At 40.8% G+C, this 27844-nt stretch overlaps 1 protein-coding gene and 1 long non-coding RNA gene across 3 annotated transcripts in view; both read left to right on the top strand.

Moving 5' to 3' along the window:
* The window catches only part of LOC132989176 (forkhead box protein J3-like), a 125185-nt gene that overhangs the window by 48127 nt on the left and 49214 nt on the right, over window positions 1-27844 (top strand). For both annotated transcript variants that reach the window (XM_061056593.1, XM_061056592.1), the window contains one exon: window positions 6614-6697. In XM_061056593.1, the coding sequence (XP_060912576.1) occupies window positions 6614-6697 (84 nt within the window). The remainder of the gene's footprint in view (window positions 1-6613; window positions 6698-27844) is intronic.
* On the top strand, window positions 7577-8992 carry LOC132989178 (uncharacterized). Its single transcript, XR_009675896.1, has 2 exons — window positions 7577-7662; window positions 8773-8992. It is a non-coding gene; the product is annotated as an uncharacterized LOC132989178 (long non-coding RNA).

Genomic DNA, 27844 nt, shown 5'->3' with positions numbered 1-27844 from the left:
ACAACTCAAATAATACACGTAACTCCCAATCCACAGAAACAATAAAACAGTTCATGAGTGACTTTGGTCTTGATGATGGTTGGCGGCTACAACACCCAAACACCAAAAAATGTACATTCTATTCTCCGGTTCACCACTCCTACTCTCGTATTGACTTCTTAATTTCTAGCAACTCAATTATTTCCAAAATATCTGACACACAAACACACGCCATTACCATCAGTGATCATGCTCCTGTCTCCCTCACCTTGAATACTACCCACTCTCACAAACCACCCAGCAGATGGCGCTGTAACCTATCACTACTCAATGACCCAAACTTTGACAGTCACATCAAAAGAGAGTGGGCATCCTTTCTTGAAATGAACGATTCACCCGAAACAGCACCATCACTTCTCTGGGAAACAGACAAAGCAGTGTTAAGAGGAAAAATCATTTCATACTCCACATACAAGAAAAAGAAAGACAGTGCAGAGGAAAAATTATTAGAGGAAAAAATTAAAGAATTAGAGAATGTAAACAACCCCACATCAGAAACCGAAAACGATTTCCAGAAATACAGATTAAAACTAAATGACCACATCAACAGTAAGACTGCATTCCTCATACACAGACATGAACACTTTGAACATTGCAATAAATCCGGTAAATATCTGGCAAACCAAATTAAACGAAATGTAGAAAAATCAACAATTACTTCACTCACGAACTCAGCAGGGAAAACCGTATACACATCAGAAGAAATAAATAAAACATTCTAAGAATTCTACACAAAGTTATACTCATCAACACACCAGCCAACTCCAGAGGACATTGACACTTTTTTAAGAAATATTGATTTACCACATTTAGATGAAGACCAAGCAGTTACTCTTGATAAACCATTCACAACAACAGAATTCCATAATGAATTAAAACTCATGCCAAACAATAAAGCTCCAGGTCCTGACGGCTTCCCTGCTGAGTTTTATAAACACTTCTGGAATATTCTAGCACCCATTTTCAACAGATTAACAGCAGAAATCAAACAAACATCTAAACTTCCCACAAACATGAACACTGCTTTAATATGCCTCCTACTCAAACCCGATAAAGACCTCACCTCCCCATCAAACTACCGTCCCCTATCCCTCATCAACACAGACACAAAAAATATTAGTAAGATACTAGCATTACGTATAGAAACAGTAATTCCATCCATCATCCACCCAGACCAGACCAACCCTTATGGCTTTATTAAAGGAAGACACTCATCCAGCAATCTACGCAGACTTTTCAATCTAATCCAATATACAACCCTCACAAACTCACCAACAGTCATACTCTCTTTGGACGCTGAAAAAGCATTTGATAAAGTTAATTGGGAATTTTTATTTGCTGCACTTAAAAAATTTGGTTTTGGAGATTATTTTATTCACTGGGTGAGGGTTCTTTACACAACACCTATGGCCACAATCACAACCAATGGAATCACTTCACACCATTTCACTTTGCACAGGGGCACGAGACAAGGATGCCCACTCTCTCCTTCGCTATTCACTATTTTTATTGAACCACTTGCTGCAGCCATCCGCCAAAAACAAAGCATCACAGGAATCAAAACACAAAATATGCACCATAAAATCAGCCTTTATGCAGACGACATTCTCCTTTATCTACAAAAATCATCATCCGTACCTGAAACCATTAATCTCATAAACACTTAGTTGGGATGTGGCAGCGAAAACCAAACTCCCTGCGTACCGCTAACATCACTTATTTAGGAATTGATATTTCCCCCAGGCTGTCAGAGTTAATTAGTCTCAACTTCAACCCCCTTCTCAAGACAATAAATGACCTCCACCGCTGGATGACCCTACCGCTATCACTACCACAGGTAGAATTGCTACAATAAAAATGACCATATTACCCAAAATTAACTACCTCTTCTCTATGATCCCAACAAAGCCCCCACAATCCTGGTTCAAATCCCTTGACTCCATCACTACAAAATTTTATTGGAAAAACAAAACGGCCAGAATTAAATTAGAAACACTACAAAAACCCAAACCCCAAGGAGGTCTACAAGCACCTAACTTTTTCCACTACTTCATTGCCCACCAACTACAATACATTCACAAATGAACCAATCCCATTGAATCTGACAACTCCTGGAAAGACATTGAACAAACATTATGCAAAGAAATCAACATCTCAGACCTTCCTTTCATTAGCCCCTCTATCAAACGCCACCCCTGTTTTAAAATCCCTACCATAGCAACAACTCTGACAGCCTGGTGGAAATTTCACCAAATAACTAACACCACTATTTCTTACACCAAACAAACTCCCATCTGGAACAACCCGGACTTTACAATAAACAGGAAACCACTCCACCTCCCAGCATGGATCACTAAAGGCATCACACACCTCGAGCACATTTTTCATAACAACACTCTTGCCTCATTCCCTCATTTGGTTCAGAAGGTCGGCATTAGGGAACAGCACTTTTTAGAATATCATCAAATTAATTCTTCTATAAAAAGCAAAATCAATATTATCACATCCAACTTTGAACTTCCACCACTTACCATAGACATAATCAATATCAAAACAAGGAAAAAACTATTATCTAAAATCTACAAAATAATCTGACCAAACAGTATCCGTACCCTTCACAAAATGGGAAACTGACCTCCAGATAGCCCCCAATGCCGACTTCTGGACCCAAATCTGCAGAAACATATTCTCCATATCAAACAATACAAACCTACAACTAATACAATACAAGATTATTCACAGAGTTCACTACACGGGTGACAGGATGTTTAAAATGGGCTTCACTGATTCTAAATTATGTTCACACTGCACACAAAACACCACAGACGAATACCTGCCACATGGGACTGTACACCAATAAAACAATTCTGGCATGACATCACTGACCACCTCTCTGTACTCTTGAGCTGCCACATCCCATCTTCACCCACACTCTGCCTACTAGGAGACATATCTACCATCAACTTAAATATCACATCCAGCAAAATACTCCTCATAGCCTTAACCATCGCCAAGAAAACTGTCCTCATGAACTGGAAGTCGAGAAAAAAAATCAACATTGCACATTGGAAAAACTTACTCACCGAATATATATCAATGGAACAACTAACTGCCTCACTCAGAAAACAAACACCCAAATTTGAATCTGTCTGGAACCCAATAATCAACAACCTCAACTCATAACTAACTCACACCCAACACAAACACACACACACACACAATTTACAAGTGACTGCATTTTCATACACTTTTATTTTTTCTGGTTCTGGTGGCCCCTCCCTTTCATGTGTGCTCGCTGAACAGGCCGGGTCCTGCAAGCGACAAGTCCCTTCCTGAGGGTCTGGGGGCTGCTGCTGCAGGACCCGGCCAAAGAAAAGAAAAGAAAAATAATAGCTTTGCCTCTCCCTCCATCCTCCCCTCCAATCAAATAACGCTCAAACCAAACCCAAAACCCTGGCTGCAGTCAACTTCTGCTAAAACATAATCATTACACAAACTCTCACCTCTCACACCACAACATTGTTTAACATCAACATATTCAACATGTACCATATACACTGCTCAACTCCTCAACTCTCTTCTACCTCTCAAGTCACCCTTACAAACACCTTCTCTCCCTCCCCTTCTCTCTTTCTCTGTATCGCTTCTCTCACTTCCTGTATCCCTTCTTAGGTATTTCATGTAGTTTTGTAGTTTTTCTGTTCGTAGTCTGATGTGTGTCTATTGATGTCTTAGTATTTTGCCGTCTTTATTTGTTTTATTTGTTTTATTTTATTTTTTACTGTATTTTGGAGTCGTTATCCTGACCTTGTCTGTTTGTTTTTTTGTGCCTCATTTGTTATGTATATATCACCAGTTTGTCACTTTATTGCACCTAATAAAAAATATATAATAATTAAAAAAAAAAGTAATACAAAAAATAAAATAATAATAACAATAATAATAATAAATATATTGCACATGTGTAATGAATATACTATATTGTATTGTACAGTCCAGTGCAGTCCAGGGGGCGGAATGGAGGAATTATTTTTTTGTGGTCAAAAGTCTTATGTCATGTGGGAAGAAGCTGTTGCAGAACCTGGCTGTTCTGCTTTGAAGGCTGCAGAATCTCTTTCCAGAGTCCAGCAGCGAAAACAGTCCTTGCTGGGGGTGGGAGGCTCCGCTGCTTCATAGGCCGCTGGATGTAGCCGGTGAAGTAATCTCCGGCTAAATAGAAGGTCCAGAGTGGTCGCATCTACGAGTCCTAAACTACTTGAATCACTTAAATCTAAAATTGCCTGACGGTCGTATACAGCTTTGGAGTAACTATGCTGCAGGTTTACAGTGAAATTATGCAGTCTGACTTGGTTATTTGCCATTAATTTACCTTTGCTATCACAAGCCATTGCAGCCGCAGCCGACCTTGGTGCCGCCATCTTAAGCCCTATCTTTTAATCCAAAATGTAGTGTTTTGTAAATTGTACTGTGTGTCTCTCTTTGTGTTTCCGTCTGTAACTTTGCTGCTGGCTATCTTGGCCAGGTCCCCCTTGAAAAAGAGGTTTTTAATGAAAATGTAAATGGCCTTGAGCTTGTATAGCGCTTTTCTACTCAAAGCGCTTTTCCACCGCATGTCACACCTACCCATTCACACACTGATTGCCGAGGTTGCTATGTATTGAGACCATCAGAAGTAATTAATCCATTCATACACATTCATATGCCACCGACAAAGCAGCAGGAGCAATTCGGGGTTACACATGTTGCTGCAGGAGCTGGGGATCGAATCTTCGACCTTCCGTTAAGAGAAGAACAACTGAGTCACAGTCGCCGACTTGTGTGTGGATGATTAAGATACCTAAAGTTTCACCAAAATGTATCAATGTTAGACAGTTAAGAAATGGACTCAGACATGTTTATTAATGATTTGGTTGATTTTATTTGGGAAAGATTCCAATGTTCAAAATGCCTAGGATTTTTTCTATCTGAATTAACACGTTACGTGGAAACTGTCAAAAGTGAGAGGCAGAAACTTACCTTATTGGATCAACTCTGAAATCATATCTTGGACTCAAGTACGGAATGCCAGGTCTAATTATTATAAACAATGTCTGAGTAATAATTTCAAAAATCCAAAACAATTCTGGAGCAAAATAAAAAGCATTCTTTATATGTCATACAATTGAAGTGCTACTCAGCTAGGGGTTGCTGATACAATATTGAATGACCTCTCACTTATTGCATGCTCTTTCAATCAGCACTTCTCTGTCTGTTCCAACTCCATTCTAACCCCATTTCAGTTTCTCAAAGTTATTTTGACTTTCATAATAGCTCCTTTAGATGTCCAAAATGCCATTCAGGATTTGAAAGAGCGCAGTGGGGTTGGACTTGAAGGAATTGAAGGAAGTTCATCAAAATGGCGCCTCATATACTAATTTATTAATGCTGATCTCTTTAATCTCTCATTATGCACTTAGAAAATACCAGCTGCCTGGAAAACTACCCATATTACTACTCTTCTTAAGGGTGGTGAAAAAGTCAATATGAATAATTATAGAACAATCTCAATTATCTGCTCCATTGCCGAAGTATTTTAAACGATATTTATAATCAATTATCACATTACCTTAACAACAATAATGTCCTTTCTCATTTTTTGAAACCTCTGTTTAAAATAATACTTGCTTAGGTGTGGAGTAGGCCAAAACCTTAACTGAAAATCTAGCTGAAAAGATTCCTCCATAACTTTTCACCTGCCCCCACTTTCCCTACACTTACTACAGCCAGCAGAGTGATAAGGCTGAGTGAGGCCACCTGTGCCTAATTGGACAGTGTGGAGCCTTCAGTTTGTGTAGGGTTTCTTGTTTCTACATAAAAAGGTTGAATAAAACAAGTCTCATGTTTACTATTGTTAGTTGGTAGTCAGCTTTAGCTTCCCATTTGAATTATTGTTGTGATATTTTTCTATTTAAAGATTGTTGTGTCAGTGGGAATTTAGTTTTTTGGTTTGCTCGAATTAGGGCAGGGCCAAGAGAAGCAGTAGTAGTAGAGGAACAAACCCCCCAAAAGGCTGTTTTTTCAGTTTATTTAGTCTAGTTGTTTTTTATCAATTTACCTGGGACTGTTTTTTTTGCTCTTTTGTGCATTCTTGGTTAATAAATCCACCATTTTATTTTTTAAACAATTTCCCCCTCTTGAGCAATTCCTCTACAAAAGAAAACAACAGCAATGCTAAACTAATGATTTGTTATTGTTTTTTACTGATGGTGGAAGTCTTCAGAAGATAGAACATGTTAACTATCTTGGTATCTGCCCTTAACTTTAAAACAGACATTGATCATATCATTAAAGAAGTAAACGTTTGTGCTAGTGCTTTATATCGTTCCAGACGTTGTTTCACATTAAATGTTAAATATTAAATGTTTTGTATTGCTGTGTTGTACTTTTGTGTTTGTTAAGGTTTTTTTGGGACCCCCTTGAAAACGAGTTGATACACCTCAAGCGGTTTATCCTTATAAAAATAAATGTAAAATCACAAGAGAAAAATTGCATAAACACGCAGACTAATAATCTTTGGTTTTTGGGCTCTCTACAGGGTTCCTACTGGGCCATAGACACCAATCCTAAAGAAGACACAGTACCCAGCAGGCCAAAGAAGAGACCACGCTCTGGAGAAAGGGTAGGTTGGAGCTGCATTTGTTAACCCCCCTGTATCCCCATGTATATAACATAGTTTGACCTATTACCCATCTGTGAACATGGAGGAGGCCAAGCTTATGACTGCAGCCAGTTGGTAGGGGGAGCACCAAATGTTTTGGCTTCACTTTTTGAATGATGCAATGCCGTCCATCTTTCATGTAGTTGCTAGCCGTATCTCATTTCAGAGGGTAGCACCCTTCAAAGGACCCATCCTAAGAAGGACCCAGCCCCAGTAGTCTGCATAGACCCCCAGCTGCAGTCCGACAGCACCATGGTTTTGCTCTGATGAACTGGAAGATGCAATGCCGTCCATCTTTCATGAAGTTGCTAGCTGTATCTCATTTCAGAGGGTAACGCCCTTCAAAGGACCCATCCTAAGAAGGACCCAGCCCCAGTAGTCTGTATAGACCCCCAGCTGCAGTCCGACAGCACCATGTTTTTTCTCTGACGGACTGCATGCCCTGCCCAGGCGGCAACCTCCGGTCTCGAAAAATGAAGCCAATGTGGAAGTACAAAAAACTGCAGTTCCTCGAGGTTCCGCTTGAGGCTGAAGCGCCGTAAGTTCCATAAGCCCCTAGCCAAAAAAGCAATTTTTTACCACAGGAATTGACATGTTTACAGCCTGGTTCAAAAAACGAAATAGATCTGATTAGTTAGTGACCTCATGTGCTCCCACTGTGGGGGGTATTTTTTTTATAACTCATCAGATTTTATTTTATTAAGGAAAACGGTTATGCCCATATAAGGGTTGTGGCAGATTGGATTGACAGCTCTGCATGCTGCATCTGTCTGTCAGGTCAGGAGGCTAGGTAGCAGCTTGATCCGTCGGCTTTCTCGTCTTTTTTACTACGTTTGGAGAGTTTGTTTAACACATATCTGACAACATACATGGCTTGCAGTGCGGTTAACTGACCATCCAAGAAGTTGATGCTTCATTTTTTCTCGGTAAGTGATATAGTAGTGTTATATTTACTGCATACTCATGTGTCGGTATTTATATTTACGGGGCTAGCTTGTTTAACGTTAGCTTGTAAACCAGCCGGCTAACTGTACAATTGGCTGCAGTGTAGCCCATTATTTACGGTCAATGGTTTAGCCGATCAAGACTCCCATTCATACTAAAGATGCTAATGTTAACATATCTAGCCAGGACTATTAAACTGGGGAAAAAGTCATTCTGAATTGTTAGAAATGTTTGTTGTTAAGATGTTGAAAAGAATGAGTTTGTGTGATGTTAGAAGCTAAAGGTTCACCTCGGTGGTTAACCATAAACTGTAAATATGGTTATCTGACGTTATGATGAATGTAATACTCCACGTAAATGTAGACATTAAAAAACAAACTTTGTGTAGTAATTATCCGTCAGTACTTAACATAAACTAAACTCAACTGAACCTAATATGCTGTAGGTTATAGAGGATGACATTAACGTTACATGGTTGACGTAGTGTCTTAAGATTTGTGCAAACTGTTACCAAATTTAAAAAAATGTTTTTGTATGAGTTCAGGGAAATTTAATATGGTTATTAATATAGTTCTTAATGGTTACAGATACTCTTACAAAGAATATAGCAGTAGAAATATAAAATATAAATAACATATGGAATGAAAATAATATATAAAGCAATAAGTACAAGAAATAGTTTGAAGAATACAGCCATGTACTGAGCTCATGTTAATAATAAATGAGCTACAGTATGTTCTGTACTAAAGCACAGAGAGTTGGGGATAATTCAGGTAGTATTTGTTTCATGTTAAGATTAAGTACTATCCACAATAAATTGCTTAATTTTTCCTCACACAAAATCTGAGGCAATTTGATGTGGAATATCATTGTGCAAGTGAGTGAGAGAGCTGAAAACAGCATGGTTACAATAAGGTTTATCTTCTTAACTTGGAATAGATGTTGATTACCTGAATACTGCACCTTTGTTGTCTGGGTAGTACACTGTTGAATTTATATATGTACTCTTACACACTCATGAATACAGAAAATGCACAAAAAGGGATTTAATGGATAACTGCTATTTTCTCTCTTTCTTTGCCATCCTGAAGACCCCGCACTAAAAGTCCATGTTCTCCTGGATCCATGTCACATGCTCAAGCTTCTTCAGAATTACTTTTCAACAGTCAAAGTTCTGGTGAGAGAAGATGGCCACCAGATAAGACGGCAGTACATCAAGGAGTTCCACAAGCTTCAGGAGGAGGAGGAGGGTTTGCACCTTGGAAGACTGTATTCATGCTGTTCAAATAAAAATAGATCTCCTCCAAACAACTTGCATTCAAACCATTTTCTTCCCATTTGAAAACCCTTTGTCCTTGTTGTTTTTATTCACAAGTTATTGATCTTATTTACTCTCGATGTATCTTGATTTAAGAATGGGGCTGTGTTTAAGGGCATATTTTTGCCATGACTCTGTTCCATCCCATTTTCAGAAATGAACTGCATTAGTATTTGGTAAAACAAATGTCAAAAGAATAAAAAGTTGTGTAAAAGTAGACTTCCTTCCCTTAGCTATTGAGTTGAGCATTAATGCACATTTTAGTCTCGTCATTTCTAATCTAAAGTGTATACTCATAAGTAGAGACAAAGGAGTGCATTTATATAGAAATATTTATTTAATCTGAAAAACTACATTCAAAAAGCCTGTTTTTACAGCAGAGATTAACATGTTTACAGCTTGGTACAAAAAAAACAAATAGGTCTGATTAGCTCACGTCTCGATCGGCACACACTGTACGGGGGGTGAATGTTTTGATGACTTATCTGTTTTGATTTGATGAAGGATAAGAGTTATTCACAATAAGGCGTGTAGCTGACCAGCTTGACAGGCGGGCGTGGTGTAACAGTTTGTCAGGACGCTTAAAACCCGCCTCATCTCCAGCTCTCAGCCTGTGGGTGACATCACTCAGGCCATCCGGGGGAGACCTCCCTTGCAGCGAGTTGTTGTAGAGAAGCAACTGAAGTCCACCCCAGAAGAACCAACAAATGCAGATGTTGTTGAGGCTTCTTCCTCTGTCTCTGCAGCTCTCTGGGCACCTCGACGGACAAGTCACCAATAATCCACACTGTGTCTATAGGAGAAATACAAAAAATGTTCAATTAATGCCTCAGATCAGGCAAAATGTACAGTTAACTACATGTGACAGCTCAGGGTGTTATTTTGTTATTAGCCACATCTGCAGGAATAATATTGAACAAGGTAGCTGCAACTCCTAATAGATGCCAGTCTTAAACACTATTTTTTTCTAATACTTAAAAGTTTTTGGTGTGCAGCTGACACTTGGCATTCGTCACTGGCCACAGATTCCATGACTTCACGGGGTTCTATAGAAAACAAATATCTTATGATAAATACAAAATATAAATTTTCAATTGTCATGTTCACCCACATCGCTGTTGACATCAGTAAATATAAGACATAGACATTCCTCTTTTTGTCAGAACAGTTAAAACAGACTTCTTATCCTTAAACATGTACTTACACCCAAGTAATGATTTGTAACACAATGTGAGAATTTAAATGTAAAAATTTGCCTCAAAATGTTTCTTACATTTTATGATAAAACTTTGCTAATGTATTTCTCTGCTAACCCTGACAAAGTCTAGTAACTGCTCTGACAAATAACTAATAACCATAATTGTATATTTAAAAAAGTGTAGTTTTAAGACTTTAATTAAATATTTGGGTTGAATATAATTCGTTTTAACTGTGTTGTAGAAAAGTTAAATGTTAACTTACTGTTTATAGAGATAACTCCGGACAAGCAGGAAAGCCGTAGGGGATGATAGCAGCCGTAGCCGTTAGCTATGCTGTCAAGTGGACTGCTAACGTCAAATTGAATGGGCAGAGTTAAGTCCCGCCTTACTGCTGTTGCTAGGTTGATCCAAAGTTAGGTTGAGACTGCAAATCCAATATGGATGCGGCCGTCAATTGGACTCATTTGCTGCCTACGTAACAGACGGGTCAGGGTTTGTCCAGTAATATTTACAGTCTATGGCCCTGCCCCACTGGTGCTGTTTCTGGAACTTGAGCGCAACCATGAGCAGCTGTACACACATCAAAGGAGAACTACAAGATCATGCCGGAATAACGAGAAAAACATGCAAACAAGTTGCTTTGTCCTTCCGTGTTTCATTTGATGTTCATTCATAATGTTGATGAAGTGATGGGAAACGATAGTAAGTCTGACTTCCTCTTTGGGCCGTTTTACTTTGTCTAGCTTGACTCGTGCTTGCAGTGTGCTTTGTTGAAAATAGACTTGCAGCATATATGTCACAGAGCAGAGCGTAGTGGTGCTGCTGGCACGCTCCTGATAAAGACCTCAGCCCTCGCTGTGGAAACACATCATTGACTAGAGTGGCAGCGAATGGTGGTGTAGTGCGTGGCTCCGACGGAACAGAGCGCACACAGAGTGTGGAACTCGAGAGTAATGTTGAAATGAAACGAGAATGTCTGGACTATGCGGAATGTGTCTCACTTCAACAGCAGCATCAGAATTAGGTAACATAACGAACAACACGTAACTTAACCCATTACTTAAAAGTAATTTGAATACCCTTTTGTTTTTATCAACTTTTCGTATTGGTAGTATTGGTATTTGATTGAGTCGATACCAGTTTCTAACATTCAAAAGTTTTGAAGCCTTGAAGGAAGCTCTGTATGGATCTCCCGTTGGCTGGGGACATAAAGACAGTCGGCAAGATTTGAAGGAGCCTTCCAAATGTGACTGCCTTCAGTGTGACAATGTGACGAAATCAGTATTTAGAGTCGCCCTCCGAAGAATGTAGCCCCTAAATTAATTAAATAATCTATGTGTAGCAGTGTAGGACATGCATGCAAAAAAACAAGAAATGAGTAAAGCTTGCCCAAAGATGCTACGGAAATGTTTGTTTGAACAGATCTTGAAACAATTTCTTTGTTACAAGGAAAGCAGGCAAACAAGGTGCTTCTTTAGGCCCTGACACACCAAGCAGACGGCAAAGAACTAGTGGCGACGACGCCTTTTGTCTAGGCCAAAAAGTTGCACTACAACATACCGGAAAGACTACAGCCGACTGCCAACCACCATGTACGTTCTGTGCATGCGTCAAAGACAATAACTCTCCCTGCCAGCAGGTGGCGATAGTCTGTAATCGTCATTCAAGAAAGGGGAACCGAAAGAGGAAGCGGAAGATTGCAGATAAATAAACCGTTGTTGTGATACGAGAAGGCAAATTTCTCAACGTTGTCGCTCAACACTCGTAATAAAGGTACTTCTTATCGAGAATAATGTCTGATATAAAGTTGAAAATGGCACTAGCGTTGTCAGCCCTTGGTCTTTTATTTGTGGAACAAGAATAGCAGAGGCGCTTCCGTATTTCTTCTCATGCACTGGCTCTCCTGTTTCGCTTAGCTGCAACATACCCCCCGACGAAGATGGCGGCAGGTATTAGAGGTGTGCTTGTGGCTCTCCAGGTATACGTGTTCTTGGCAACTCTCTTAAAACCAGCTGAGCAGTGCTTGATGCATTTTGATCCTCATACAAGTGCTACATTGGATCCAGTGACTGATCCTTTAAACCAGCAAAAACATACCAATAAACACTCTGGACATGGGGGACATATCCTCGCAGACTTGATTTGTCCTGGCCGACTAAACAAACATTTCAGACCTGTGTCAAAACTCCAACAAAGCGATGTGCTGATCAGCATGACCTGTCTTTTACTATATGGAGATATTCATCAGTGTCCCGGCCCAGTTCACACAAATGGATACAACTGCTGTTATTCCACGGCACAGTGGAAGAAGGAACTTCTACCGTTTGAGTTATAGCCAGGCGTAAAACCACAACCCCCTTGGCACGCACTTTCAACTGTGTGTCAATATCGGACAACAAGCAAACTGACCTGGCTTGTTGTCTCCGCTGTTCCGGTGCTGTGGGAGCCCCGGGATTTGTCCAGCGTGGAGGCCCCTGTTTGTCAGTGGGTCGAGTATCCGGGATGTTGGCGGGTGAAGTCGAGGAGCGAACGCAGGCGGCCGTGTGGAGCGGCGCTGCGCCAGCACGGTGCCAGGAAGCCGGCATGCTATCAGAACTGCCAGTAGGGTTGCCACCCATTCCGTAAAATATGGAATTGTCCCGTATTTTACACTTTGATATTGCGTCCCGTTTTCAATCAATACGGGACACGGTTTGTCCCGTATTTCCAAGATGCCTTGAACTCAGCATCATTCCGCCCACATTCAGCCGGCTAGTTCCCGCCTCCTCAGAGTGTCTGTTGGTTTGTTTGGTTCTTTTTTGGCATGAGCAATGAGAGCTCTTTAGTGATTGGGTGAGAGAAAGTAGGAGTCAGAAGGAAACATGTCTGCAGCTGCCTCTGATACCCGCACTGTGCACCATTGAAACGTAAACAGATGCAGAAATACAGACGCGAGTAGAAAGTAATGCCTGGCTTGACAGTGTCAGTGAAAATGAATATAATGTAAAGGAAACTATTGTAGGCCTACTTAATATATTTTCTCTGATGTTTATAGATAGGTTATTCCAGTATAGTTTGGATAGTGTGAACATTTTTCAGTAGCCTACATAAACCAAGAAGATGACATTTATTTTAGCCAAATCTGTATTCACACTATGGCCTGGGCGAGATATCATCAATACAACATCAATATATCGACAATAGACACTTAATTAATACAATAAGAAAGTAGTTCAAAACTATATTAAAAGTATCTTTCATGATTTCATGAGAAAACAACAAAAAACGACAGACAGAAGGACAGAATAAATGAATCTTTCAATAATACTCTGTTAATGAATTAATGTTAAGTTAATAACTTTATTTGAAGTTTAAGTTAAGTTGTAAATTAAATAGGCCTAGCTAGTAGTAAGCATCTGCTGAAGTCCTGTTAAGTGCATTTAATTGTGCATACATTACTGTATCTGCCTTTACACTGAAGTTTTACGTTTGTAAATTATTTCGGGAAAAAGTGTTAATGAAGCACTTACAACTTTAAGTATGACTCTTAATACTTCATTAAAACAACGTTTTGAATCATGATTCACCACAACTGGTGCCCCACCCCACCGTTGGGCCAGTGGTGGTCAGACCCCTACTGAGTTGCACCTCGCTGCGGGGTGTCCTTTATTTTTCTGCTTGGAAGGTGGCAACCCTAACTGCCAGTGAATGCCACAGCCGTGATGACAACAAACCACGATTGTGATCCATCAACAGATAGTAATAACACTACTGCCACAGAACGATGAGAGCTGCGCAATAGATGGCTGTTATTCAATTAACAGATACTCGTGAAGCTGCAACGAATGTCAACAAATGCAGCAGAAAACTACTAAATCCAGCAATCACAAATAAACGGAAAAGGAAAGTATTCCAGACAGTTAATAATCCAGGTTAATGTGGGACCCTAAAACAAAGCCAAAAGGCACATTATGTGGACATTTAAACATATGCAGTATAAAATCAAAAAGTGACCAAGTCCAACATCTACTCACTGACTCTAATCTTGACTTTCTTTGCCTGTCTGAAACCTGGCTTCATGAATATTCACCCTCAGCAGCTCTGTCAGTACCCGGTTACAATATGTATAGAAGGGTCAGATTGGGCTCAAAGGGAGGGGGGGTTATGATCTATGCCAAAGATATTTTTAATTGTAATGAAATCCATGTATCAAATGAAAATGGACTGGAATTACTTTGTCTAAATATAACTCTGTCACCACAAATGTGATTTGTTCTCATAGTAATTTACAGAACCCCTTCATCAAATATTGACTTCTATGAAAAACTTGATAATTTATTGAAACAATGTAATTTTAAGAAAGAGGTAATCATCATGGGTGACCTAAATATAAACTGGGAGGATAAACAAAACAGGAGAAATCTGAAAAAGGTTATGGATGAGATGGATTTAACACAGCCAATTCAAGGGCCCACAAGAATGACTAATTCCACCAGTACACAGATTGATTTAGTTTTTAGCAACAAACCTGACAGAATTTTAAAATCATTTAATATGCTAACAGGACTGTCTGAATTTCCCGAATTTCCCCTCTGGGGATCAATAAAGTATTATCCTAATCTGATTATAGTGGCCAGAAAGCTGAATAGTAAGTGATTTAAACCCTTGGCTGCAACAGAATTTCATAGAATTCCCAGGAATGAGCAAAATAATTTCCAAACCTCAATCCAGCAGGTAAACTGGAATGAGCTGCTATCGTGAAATAATCTGGAACAAGATTGTCCAACATTTTCAAGCAAAATACAGGAAATTATCAAACAATTTACCCGTAAAATAAAAAATAGGGCCAAAAAGAACAGTCTACCTTGGTTAAATGACAACATTTTTAAATTGATGAAAGAGCGTGATCTTGTGATAGGACTATGCTCAAAGACCTTGGCTCAGTTCTGGCTAATCCTATTACATCTATCACTCAATATCAGTTGGACAGTTTCCAAACGCCTGGAAATCAGCTTGTCACTCCAATCCTCAAATCTGGTGATTTAAATTCTTATTTTCCCGACAGCATCCAAAATTGCTGAGAAATGGGTAGTTGAGCAGGTTATTTTCCATCTAGATAATAGTCCCACCTCTCTCCACCCCATGCAGTATGGCTTTAGGGCCAAACACTCAACAGAGATGGCTACTTGCCTTTTTTTAGAGAAAATAAAATTCTTTCTTGATTTGGGCGGTGTTGTTGCTGCAGTATTTCTTGATCTCAGGAAAGCTTTTGATACTGTCAATCATAAAGTTCTCCTTACCAAGATATCAAAATTTTTATATTTATCAAGATATCAAAATTTCTCCTTACCAAGATATCAATAATTTATGGAATCATATTTAACCAACCAGTCTCAGTCAGTTTCCATAAATAATCATAGATCCAAGTTGGTGCAGTTACCTACTGGTGTCCCGCAAGGATCCATTCTTGGTCCCCTCTTGTTCAGCCTTTACATTAATGACCTTCCATCTATTTGTCCTGAGGTTGAAACCATAATGTACGCAGATGATACTGTTTTATTTGTACTGTTTTATTTGATCCAGGCAGATGTTGCAGATAAGCTCACCAGATCCATGGCTCAGGTTACAACATGGTTAAGAGAGTGTTGCCTGCAACTAAATGTCTCTAAAACAGTTGGTATGTTCTTCTGCAAAACTAATAAACCCACTAGTGACCCTCAAATAATTGTAGCGGGTGATAGCGGTTGTGAGTGACTTTAAATATCTTTTAACACTTTATGATTTTCACTCATATTGTTTGACAAGCTGGTCGCAGGACAACCGTAGCACACTGAAACCACTTGAATCACTATACAAACAAGCCGTAAAACTTTTAGATAAAAAAACAAAAGTATTCCATCACTGCTCAATTTTTAAAAAGTACCAGCTTTTAAGCTGTGAACACCTCCTAAAATATTTTAACATGTGCTTGGTTTTTTAAGTCACTCACAATCTAGCTCCACCGCCACTTGTTGCCTACATCAACAGAAGAACTGGTACTGATCGTGTCACAAGGGGATCGGCAAGAGGAGATTGTGTCACCCTGTTGCGAAAAAGTTCTTTTAGTCAGTCAGCCTGGTCCGTCAGAAGTTCAAGACAGTGGAATTCAATCTCAGAACATATCAGACAACTAAACACATACAAATCTTTTTCTAAGCAGCTAAAACAATGGATGGTCAATACATATACAGTACATGTCAGCACTAAAATGATTTATAATTGATGTACTCTTAGTTTGCAATCTCAACATATATGTATTTTGTGTTTTTGTTTTCTCATTTCACTACTGCTTTTATTGCTCTCAACACCTATGTGTTTTCTAATCTTTGTACTCTGTCCTGTTGTTTTACCTTGTAAACTGTTCTGCTTTGTACTTTATTCTGTTTTGTTGTGTGCTGTGTCTTGTTTTGTGCTAAGTTCTCTTCGGCTTGTGTTGTTGTTCTTTTCCTTTATCTCTTTGTTTATTTTAATTTTAAAAAGCCTCTCTAACATCGAAGCCAGGGGACTACAGATGAAAAGTAGTGTTTCGGCTAATTCTGGCATTTTTACCCATGTATAATCATGTGTTTTATTAATTTGCACTGTCCCCTTCCTAAATAAACTGAATTGAATTGAATTGAGCTGAACAGCCAATCAGAGAGATTCCTACCCCCAACCGCGCCGGCGCGGTGGGGATTCTCAACATGTAGAATCGGCACAAAAAATAACAAAATGGGGCCGATGGGTAGCAACAGAGCTGGATACACCGCAAAAACTAGGGCTACGACCGCTCACTGACGGGCCGACGGTCTCCTTGGTGTGTCATGGCCTTTAAGCAAAACCACAAGACTTTAAGTCCAAAGTCATGCTTGCAGCTCTGTTAGCACAGTGGTTCTAACATGCTAATACTTACTATATTCACCATATTTGTCATGTCCAGCTCTGTGTCTTAGGTTATGTTTTAATTTCTACTTGTATTATTTCCTGTTTTGGGTCACTAACCTCTCCTCTCATGTCAGATCCTTCACTTCCTGCCCTCATGTGTTTCCCACCTGTGTGATTGTCTGCCCTGCCCTGATTGTTCCCAGCTGCATCTCGTTGTCTTCCCCCTCACCTTAGTATTTAGTCTGTGGCTTCCCTTCGTTCTGGGCCAGTTTGTCTTTCACCCCTGCGTGAAGTGTACAAGCCTTTTGTTTACTCTTGGATCACTTTTTTGGATTCTGTCTGCTTATAAGAAGTAAAGACTGTTTTTGTTTTTTCCCCCTAAGCAAAGACTGTGTTTTGAGTCGTGCTTTTGAGTTCAATTACCTGTGGTTTTGTTACAATATTGGCTTTTTTTTACTTTATTGATGAGAATTCCAGAAACTCCCCCGAAAACAAAGTTACAAGCAACAGGGTACATGTATCAACACACAAGTTGTAATTTATAGTGTTCTGGGAAAATTTACTGACGACAGCTGATAAAAATAACCCTGACGCAAGCTGTATAAGGTGGCTGGGTTAAGTCATCAATCATGAGATCTGTATTTGAAGAAGTGAGCTTCTTGATGTTTTATGTCACCATCGTCTGCCTACATTTCTGTTGTTTGTCACGTCATAAATACACTAAAAGTTTTTTCTTTAAACCAAAGTATCAGATTAATTATATATAATTCGAAACATTCGTGTTCTTTTTTTTTTGCCATCTCAGTTGATCTAAAATTAACCATTGAATCCACTCCATGTTTGACAAAACTATTACAACTATTATAGTACATATCTGAAAATAATGGGAAGAAAATTTACAGAATAAATTTACTCTATAAATGGCAAAAATGCTCCAGACATTTTCCAATTATAAGTCTGGCTCTTACAGACCACAACTGAGATACTACAAGTCAGAGGTCGGACAAAGTCATTATTTTGCAAGTCACAGGTAAGTCTTAAGTCTGGAGTCCAGTCCCAAGTAAAGACAGGCAAGTTCCAAGTCGAGTCAAAAGTCCTAACGTTTGAATTTTGAGTCCTAAACAAGTCATTAGCTCTCGTCACCAAATGAAAGGCCATTCTTACAGTTACATTTACACAAATCATGATTGCTATTTGAATGATTTTATTTAGCGTACTTCTTAAAATAAAATAACAATACCAGTGTGACTGGCTGTTTTATTTTTTCCCTAAATTTCGTTTTTGGATGTTTAGTTTTTTACAGGCGAGCAGACAACTCTATCTTTAGAGGTAGTAGTGCCAATGCCACCCCTTCTCCCCCTTTTTAACAGTGTGTCTGCAGACGTTCTCAGACTACAGCAGGCTGAGATAACTTAACTATCGTTAAGGTGCTGATTGTTGATAAATGAAGACACAGTAAGAGAGAATGTATGAATGTCAAAATTACCTTTTGACCGGAGGTAAAAAAAACAACCAGGGACATATGACACACACATACACTCATTCAGACAGCGCGCACACACACACAACAGGAGACAGACAGTCCTTGAAATAAAGGTAAAAGAATGATAATGGTAAAAAAAAAAGACATGGGTAAACGAATGAGTGATCATTAATAAGAGAATACCAGTATACACACACATCGGAAAGTAAACAAGAACAAATAAATTAATAACGTAGAAAAGTAAATACATAAATAAAATCAAATAGAAAGTATATGTACTAAGCTGTACATTCACACATACACAAACATGGATATATATACATACACAGGGCCTAAAAGGACATTGAAAATAAATAAATAGTTAAAACTAAAAGTTGGGCAGAAGTAAGGGGTGGGGGTGGATAGCAGCTTGCACAGCGAGGTAGAGGAATTAGAAGAGCAATTTAGTCTTCATCTGAATCAGGGGATAAACTAAGAGAGTTAACATATAATAGAAAAGGACTCCACGAGCTTTGGAATGTTTTAGCAGAGCCTTTAAGTGAGAACATCATCATCAAGTTTTAGATTATAGAGAACTTCTTTAATCCAACGACCATGTGATGGGGGGCGAGCCAGCTTCCAATTGAACAGGATCAATCACCTGGCCAGCAAGGTTGTAAAGGCAACGGCACGTTTTGTCTCCACAGGGAGGGAGATGTCAGGGGATATGCCGAAAATGGCTGTGGATTAGGAGGAATGGTCTGGCCGTATGCCCTACTTATCGCATCGAAAGCGCTCTCCCAAAAGGACGACAGTTTAGAACATATGAATATGATTGCCAGGGGATTGTTTGCATCTATTGCAGGTATCACTAACAGTCGAGTAAATTCTGGATAACTTTACATTAGTATAATGAACTGTATGTCGGACTTTGCATTGGATAAGGCTACGGCGGGCACATATCGAGGAGGAATGGACCAGATTTAGAGCAGAGTCCCATTGTTTATCCGTTATGTCCATATTCAAATCGCTCTCCCACGAGGCTCTTAAAGCTAGAGAGTTTGCGGCGGTTGAACCTAGGGAGTTTGCAAAACTGACTTACAGATTCCAGCCGGCTTGACTCCCCATAATAATTTAGATATTAACTTGTCTAGTTTGTCAAAGAATGATTTAGTGATGAGCATAGGGACGTGCTGAAAAAGATAAAGAAATTTGGGAAGGATCTTAATCAAATTAACCCGATCTACGAGGGACAGTGGTAAAACAGACAGGCGGTCAAAGTCCCTCTCAGTCCTTTCAAGCAGAGGTACAAAGTTTGCATGGAGCATATCAGACATGATGGAGTAATGAAAACTCCCAAATAACGTTATCAGCCCATTTAAATGGAGCTAAAGGACGCGGGAGCTGTTTAGCTAGTGAGTTAATCGGAAACAACTCGCTCTTTTCATAATGAAGTTTGTAGCCAGAATATACACGAACCGTTCCAAGATATTGAAGACCACAGGAAGAGAGCTAACTGGATCTGAGATGTACAAGAGCAGATCATCCGCATACAGCGAGACCTTGTGTAATGTGTCCAGCCGAGTGATACCTTTAAAGCCCTCCTCTGCACGCAACTAGAAAGCAAGGGGTTCTCGGGCTACATGGGCTCCCTGTGGTGGTACGCAAAGAAATCCCCACAATATTAAAAAAAAAAAAACGTTCAGCATAAAACGTCAATTTTTTTTGTCGTACTCTTATCTTATCTGTCTTGTATCTATTGGGTTGTATTAATATCAAATGTGTTTTCCCCTCTAAATTAATCTAGTTTTTGCAACAAATGACTTTAATCTGCTCAATTTAAGCTCGCATGCGCACAGACATAAACAACAACAGGAGTACGCCTTGCCTTTTGAAAAGTTCCACTCGATATTCTGTTATAGTTCAGTACAGAACAACAGCAAGCAGATGTAGGCCTACATTAACAGATATTCTGTTATTTATTGGAGATCAGCACAGACTTGGTGGCAGCTGTACATTAACATTTTTAAAACGGAGCATGGAGAAGCTTCAGTTTTGATGCATTTACAAGAGTGTACGGACAGTCGCTCACCCTCTCTATCTCTTGCTCTGAAGCTGATGTGATTCTGCTCTATTTTGCTGTGTCTTAACTATGCACAGGAGTCAAGAAGGATTTTTTTTAAAGGGAGTTTTGCTATATAATACAGAGGCTCTGGTAGCACGGAGCCTGCACTCTCTCGCGCGCTCTCTCTCTCTGGCGCTCATGCAGCAATTTTATTAATAAATTAAGAAGAATAGGTCGGAAATATACTTCGGCCCAGGTATCGTCTTTGTGTGGGAAACACCGGAGACTTAATATTCTCAAACAGGTTGTTGGTGTAAAGTTGTCATTTTTATTGTGCTGCACTTTTTTTCATTGGGGCAAATGTCAGTGTTGTGTGGAGTTTAAGTGCCAGTTCTAGCACTAGCTCTTAGTAGTCCTACAGTGTGGCTGCCAACAGTCAATAATAAATAATATTCTTTTATGAATATATTTGCCTCCTGCGTAAAATGTGTGTAGAAATAGGCCTACATTGTATTTTAACGTCTACCATAATGGTGGTACTTGGAGAGGCAAATATTTTTGGAGGTGGTACGCAGTCTAAAAAGTGTGAGAACCACTGGTCTAGCGAGATGATGGAGGGTATCACCTGCTGGTGACGGAGGGCAAGAACTTTGGAGAGAATTTTTAGATCTACATTTAGGAGCGAAATCGGTCTATAACTAATACCAGGGTATATGTTATATATTGTTGTTATATATTGTATATATATTGTTATGTTATATACCATTTATAAAAGAGTGAGTAGCTTTGTGTCCATGGCCAGCACGTCCTGGCTAGTCGTGTCGACAGATAACTCTAGCAAAGAAAGATGTTGTTGGTGGTTCAAAAGTGTGGTCTGGATGCTATCCAGCTTTTTCTCAAGTTTAGAGAAAGCAGCGTTAAACTCTGACGAGAGGGAAGTCTGCTAGCATTGTTGTTAGCGTAGCCATAATGGCGCTAGCTGCAGAGTCTTCCTTCTTTTGTTCCTCTTTCTTCGATCTATTGGACATGTTTTCAGCGCGAGGAGCTGTTATTGATTAAGATCGAGTGTCAGCGGCAGTTTATAATCTTCAGTAGAACTTTACAAAAACATAGGAGTTGACGAAGTGAGGAAAAGTGTGACTACTCCATCTTGCCATCAACCGGAAGTCCCTCTGGCCTCTGAAAATACTTGAGGTTTTAATGTCTTATTTTAGGCTTTATGATTTCCGCGATGCAGAAAACACGGACGGAATCACAGTTTGGCAATGAAAATATCATAATCAACAGTACACAGAATATCGTTGGATTTGCCTCAACATGGGTGTGATTAATTGTTTTTAAATCTACGTTTTTCAGTGTTTTTATAAAAATATGCTGAGTTTTAAGCGCAATTGGTGTACCTGTAGCGTCACACACACACACACGTCTTGTACTTTTCTACTGTTGTCAGTGTATCTTGATCATTATCTTACTGCAAACCTACCTGGTTTCCTGCTATGCTTTCAACTGCCTCTACCTCTGTATCACTGCTTAGGTATTCTCCTCTCTGGTGTACTCATGCAGGTGTGGAGCTGCCAAGTGTGCAATCTCAGAGAGGAGAAAGAGAAAAAATCTATTAGTGGGAAACACTGGAGATCAAATATTTTCAAACAGGTTGTTGGTATAAAGGTGTCATTTTTATTGTTCTGCACTTTTTTTTGATTTGGGCAAATGTCAGAGTTGTGTGGAGTTAAACTGGCACTGGAGTGCCAGTTCTAGCGCTAGCCCTTAGTAGGCCTACAGCGTGGCTGCCAGCAGTCAATAATAAATAATATTGTTTTTATGAATATATTTGCCTCTTGCGTGAAATGTGTGTAGAAATAGGCCTACACTGTATTTTAACGTCTACCATAATGGTGGTACTTGGAGAGCCAAATATTTCAGAGGTGTGTGCCCTCTCTGCTTGTCTGTCTGTCCTTCACCAAACTATTATCTCTCTACCTATTCTTCTCTTCCACAAGCCTTCCTCACTCTTCTTATCACCTCCGCATTGTCTTCTTTTGCGTTCAACAGGGAACGGGGACAACTTGTTTCATAGGGAGTTTATCATAAATTAAAGATTGCATTGTTGCCAACCAATCCTCTTATGATAAGCAGTTTGGGAAGGCAGGCAAGCTGTCTTGAACTCTGAAAGGAGTCAGACAAGAGGAAAAATATTGTCCTCATTCTTTCTCACACTGAAGGCTCCAATTTAGCCCCTCATCAATCATAGTTTCTCATATTTTAGCTCATTCTGAGGAAAAAGTAACTGCAGCTGAATACAATATGAAAACGTTCTCCTTTTCTGGAGTTGCCCAGGGTGAGAGGTGCCGGGCGGGTGTGGGGATACTCAAATGGCCCTGGCTGAGTGCCTCTGTGTTGCAGTTTTCCCTGGTGAACGAGAGGGTCACCTCTCTGCGACTTCAGGTTGCGGAGAGGAAGGCCCTGACTGTTGTGTGCCCACAGGGTGGTGGAATGAATACTTTGAGGGCCTCCTGAACCCAGACAGCAAGTCCTCTGAAGAGGAGGCAGAGTCGGAAGATCAGGGGGAAGCCTTACCACTAACATTGGCAGAGGTCACTCAGTTAAAAAGCTCCTCAGTGGCAAGGTGCCAGGTGTGGATGATGAGATTCACCCGGAGATGCTAAAGGCTCTTTATATTGTTTGGCTGTCTTGGCTGCATCCTCGGCACAAAGTCGGACACCTTCCCGGTTGGCCAGGGTTGCCCATTGTCACCGATTTTGTTTGTGATTTTTATGGACAGGATATCAAGACCCAGCCGGGGAGGAAGGTTTCTAGTTTGGTGGTCTCAAAATCGTATCTCTGCTTTTTGCAGATGATGTGGTTTTGTTGGCATTGGGGCAGTTTGCAGCTGATTGCGAAGCGGCTGGGATGAGGGTCAGCACTGTTGAGGAAATTTGTAAGAACTTGACTTCACACAAGAAATTAATGATCAGGACTAAATAATGTATGTCTATCTAAACAGATACTGAATTCCATCACAAGCACCTCCAAGTCTGAGGCTATGGTTTTCTGCCAGTAAACTGGATTGCTCTCGTTGGGTGGGGAATGAGTCTTGAAGGCAAAGCTCTCGATTTACTGCTCGATATTCGGTTCGACCCTCACCTATGGTCATGAGCTATGGGTAGTGACCATTGAATAATGCGGATACAAGCAGCTGAAATTAGTTACCTCTGGAGGGTGGATGGACCAATTCTCTCACTCTCTTATTTCCTATGGTTGTTTTTTCATTCCCTTCTTTTCGTATCTTTCTTTGGCCGTGTGACGTTTTCACCAAGGTCAAGGAAAAGTGCATAGGAAAGGACTTGAGGGGTATTTTTTTAATGTTTTGAATGGACCCCAGAAACCTGAAACTTGAGCAGCTAAATGGAATTCAGCCTTCAATAATCAAATTATTATTTACTAGAGTGCTATTATTGTTAGTGATCTTTTGGATGCACAGATGATTTGGTAAGATGAAAAAAAGAATACTTGACCCCTCCATCCTCATTCTCAGCTGTGTGTCTGCTACTTTTAGGCTTCAACTCCGTACAGCCTGGAGTCTGAATCACTGAGGATGGACTGTATAATGTCAGGAGGTGCGTCTCCCACCCTGGCTTTCAATGCTGTAACTAACGAGGTAAGACAGTAGTTTCTAAGGAATACAGATGTTATCTTTAATACAAATTTAAAGAGGAAATTAGCTTGTCTGTAATCATATCTGACAGGGAAAAAGTAACTACTGAAACATAAATATAGAAAAAAATTTATAAGATGAGATAAACCTTCATTCATCCCACAACAGAGAAATGTACAGTGTTACAGCAGCAAAGATCAAGGATAGCCAAAAAAAGACAACACAGTTCTAAATAAAATAAAAATATTTGAGGATCCAAAACAGACAACAAGTGCAGTCTGAATATTCAAAGTTATATACAAAAGACTACCATGCACACAGTGCACATCAAGTTGAACATGTTATTGCACCAAGTAAGTTCTGTATTTGCACATAAGTATCAGATGATATTGTGATATGATAATATTGCATGAGTGGTTGCAGTGAATTCTGTCCAGCTTGTGTGGGTGTTTTATGATCTACTGGGAGCAGGCTTGCTTAAACATGCTGACTGGAGCTGGAAGGAAGGACCTGTGGTATCTCTCCTTGCCCAGTCCAAGCTGTCCAGTGCTGTTACTGTAACATGCAGGGGGTGAGAAAGGCTCTCCTGGAGAGATGATCATCCTCCTGTCTCCCACCACCTCCTCAGGTTGAAGGGGGCAGCCCAGAACAGAGCTGGCCTTCTTCACAAGCTTGTTCAGTCTGTTCCTCTCTTTAGCCGTGATGCTGCTGCTGCAGCAGACCACTCCGTATAGGATGACTGATGCAATCACAAGGTCATAAAAAGTCCCCAGGAGTGCTCCCTACACTCCAAAGTACCGCAGCACACAAAGTCTGCTCTAGCCTTTCTTATACAGTGTGTTGATGTTGTGAGTCCAATCCAGCTTATTGTTCAGGTACTAATAAGATTCCACTGTCTCAATGTCCCTTCCCTGGATATTGACTGGTGTTAGAGGAGTGCATCTCTCCACTAACAGCTCTTTTGTCTTACCCACATTGCTCTGGAGGCAGTTCCGCTGCCACCAGTCCACAAAGTCCAGGTGGAGTTCTCTTTACTCCCCCTACTACAATGGCAGTCAGAGAATTTCTGTAGGTGACAGTTTGCTGTCTTCTGGGAGAAGTCTGCAACATAAAAGTGAAAAGGAATTGAGTGAAAACGCTCCCCTACAGGGCCCTTGTACTGCAAACAACCAAGTCGAATGGTCAGGTAATCCTGCATCGATGTGAGGTGATGACAAAAGTTAATATAGTCCATAATGCAGTGTGTTAGACTGTCATTTTTCTCCCTGTGATCTTCACAGAACACTTGCCACACAGTTGTTTCAAAACATTCCTAGACAGCTCCTTCAGTCTCATGAGACTGTCTTTTGACAATGTGGGTGACAGTTGGTTGTCTGTGAACCAGAGGTTTGTACAGGGGTAGGAGGTGCAACTTACGATCCGATCTTCAAAGGGGAGGGAGAGGGAATGTTGTGTATTGCCCCTACAGTAGGTGTTGGCATAGTATTTTATTGTCTCTGGTGTGGCAGGGACATATTGCGGCAAGGTGAGCAGAGTAGAAGAATTATTAAAGTCCCCAGTGATAAGGAAGAGAGAGGGTGGTTGCAGTCTGAAGTCTGTTTGTGACTGAGTGCAGGACAAGCCAATTTCCAGCATTGGCGGAAATTGGCCCGTGGTAGCTGCGTGTTTCTTTGTAGAGATCCCCCAGCAGGACTCGGATCAGAGCAGCACCAATCACAGACGGTGCCGAATCGAGGACCTGGCAAAGAGGGAAGATCCTTTCAATGCGTGTCCTCTGAAGCTCATCCCTCGTCCAATGATTAAGGGGGGGAGGTCTTTCCTCTGAAGTGGCACTGGTGTGCGGTGCGAGTCCCAGGAACCCCCTGTGATTAGTCAGACTTTTGTTGCTGACTGTGCTCGTGCCAAGGCTTGAGCTTAGGTGGAAGTCGAGTGGCGACAGGGGCCTTCCGTAGAAGAGCTCCTCTAGTGCCAGCTCACACTGGAAGGCCTTCCAACTTGCATCAAAGGTTGCCACTCCTTTGCTGCTGTTGAAGAGCACTCTCAGGGTGTCATTGAGGTAGCCAATCACACTGCGCACAGTTGGCAGCAGCCCCTCACCCTTAACGGTGTCCTTGAATGGGACAAGGACAGCACGCTCTGAGATGAGGAACTAGAGTGCCTCGAGGTCGAAGTGGGCTTGAGGGTCAATGGACATTGGGATTTCCCCCTCCATCCTCACCACCTGCTCAATTCTGCAACCCAGCTGACAGACGAGTCTGTCATTTAGGTCCTTCATGTGTTGCAGATAGGTGATCGCCCTTGAAATGATGGCCGTTTGGCAATGAGGGTATGACAGCCCACATGTCACAATCACACCACTAACCGGATGCTTGAACGGCATCTGCACATGTGCATGTGGGGAGTCCACACACAGCTGCAGAAAGGTGACCTTTCCCTCCTTCCCAAGGACACCCATCAACTCAGCACTGACATCCAGGCCAGTGTGGTCAAGATTGGTTTGGAAATTGGTGCATTCGTGCATGCCCAAAGTGGAAAACAATGTCCCTTTGCTTCCAACAATCTCTTCCAGCCCAAATCTTGAGAAAAGGAGATGGATGTCAGGGTCCCTGGCCACAATCCTGCATGCCAGATGCACGGACACTGACCTAACATGTGCAGGGTCAGCCAGGTCGGACAGTTCGAAGGTTTCTGGATCTTTCTGCCCAAACTGGGTCAGGAAGACCTTGACCTTGAGCAAGTGGCAGGTGTTGGCCTTGTTGATTGCCTGGTCAATCAGGCTGAGGATGAAGGTACAATCCTGCCTCAAAACATGGAAGTTTTTTGTGTCATGAGACACCTGTTTTTGAATGGTCAGCTTGGTCAGGAGCTCTTTGAAGTTGTTAGTGACTTCATTCAGTAACTCGGCCGCATACACGTTGTAAATGTCCTTACGGAACAGTCATGAGTCCGGTGCTGTTGCGCTAGACGGGACAACAGTCAACACAAGGTAGTACCCACCATCTACATACCCCAGTGTGTGGCCCACCACATTCTTCAGGACACGGACGCCATCTGTGAAGTCAAGAAGTCCTCGTGTTTCTTCAAAGTGTGGTATTGGGGCTTAAGTAACGGTGCTTTGAAATAGGGGAGAAATATGTGGTGCACCCCACCTTGCAGCCCCTGCAGTTTGTCAAATTCGATGACAATGCCATCAACATCAAGGAAGTATCTGAGGAAGTGATGTGGGTAGGACACTGTGGTGGCATGTACTCCCACATACTCCTCAGAATGCAGGAATTTGTCCACAGAGGTGAACGCTTCTATTGAATCCAGCATGTTCATCGTGTTTTCCACCCCCACATCAAAAAGTTCGCCTGGAACATCCATATTGTAGGTGGTTTTTGGGTTAGGGTGTTGAATGTCTTTCTAACTGGGAGTGCAGAGCAAAAAACCGCTTGTCTCTATGAGCTTGCAAACCAGAATGAGAGCTAAATGAATTTCAGCTATTTATATAGTGTAAATTAAATAGCAATGACAAAGTTATAATGGCAAGTACCATTTAAAAGAAATGGCATTAGCAGGGCTTGGCTTGTGATGATGTCC

Source organism: Labrus mixtus, chromosome 15, assembly GCF_963584025.1.
Source record: "Labrus mixtus chromosome 15, fLabMix1.1, whole genome shotgun sequence".
NCBI lineage: Eukaryota > Metazoa > Chordata > Actinopteri > Labriformes > Labridae > Labrus > Labrus mixtus.
Note: the sequence above shows the minus strand (reverse complement) of the source record. Positions and strands in the feature narration are given on the sequence as shown.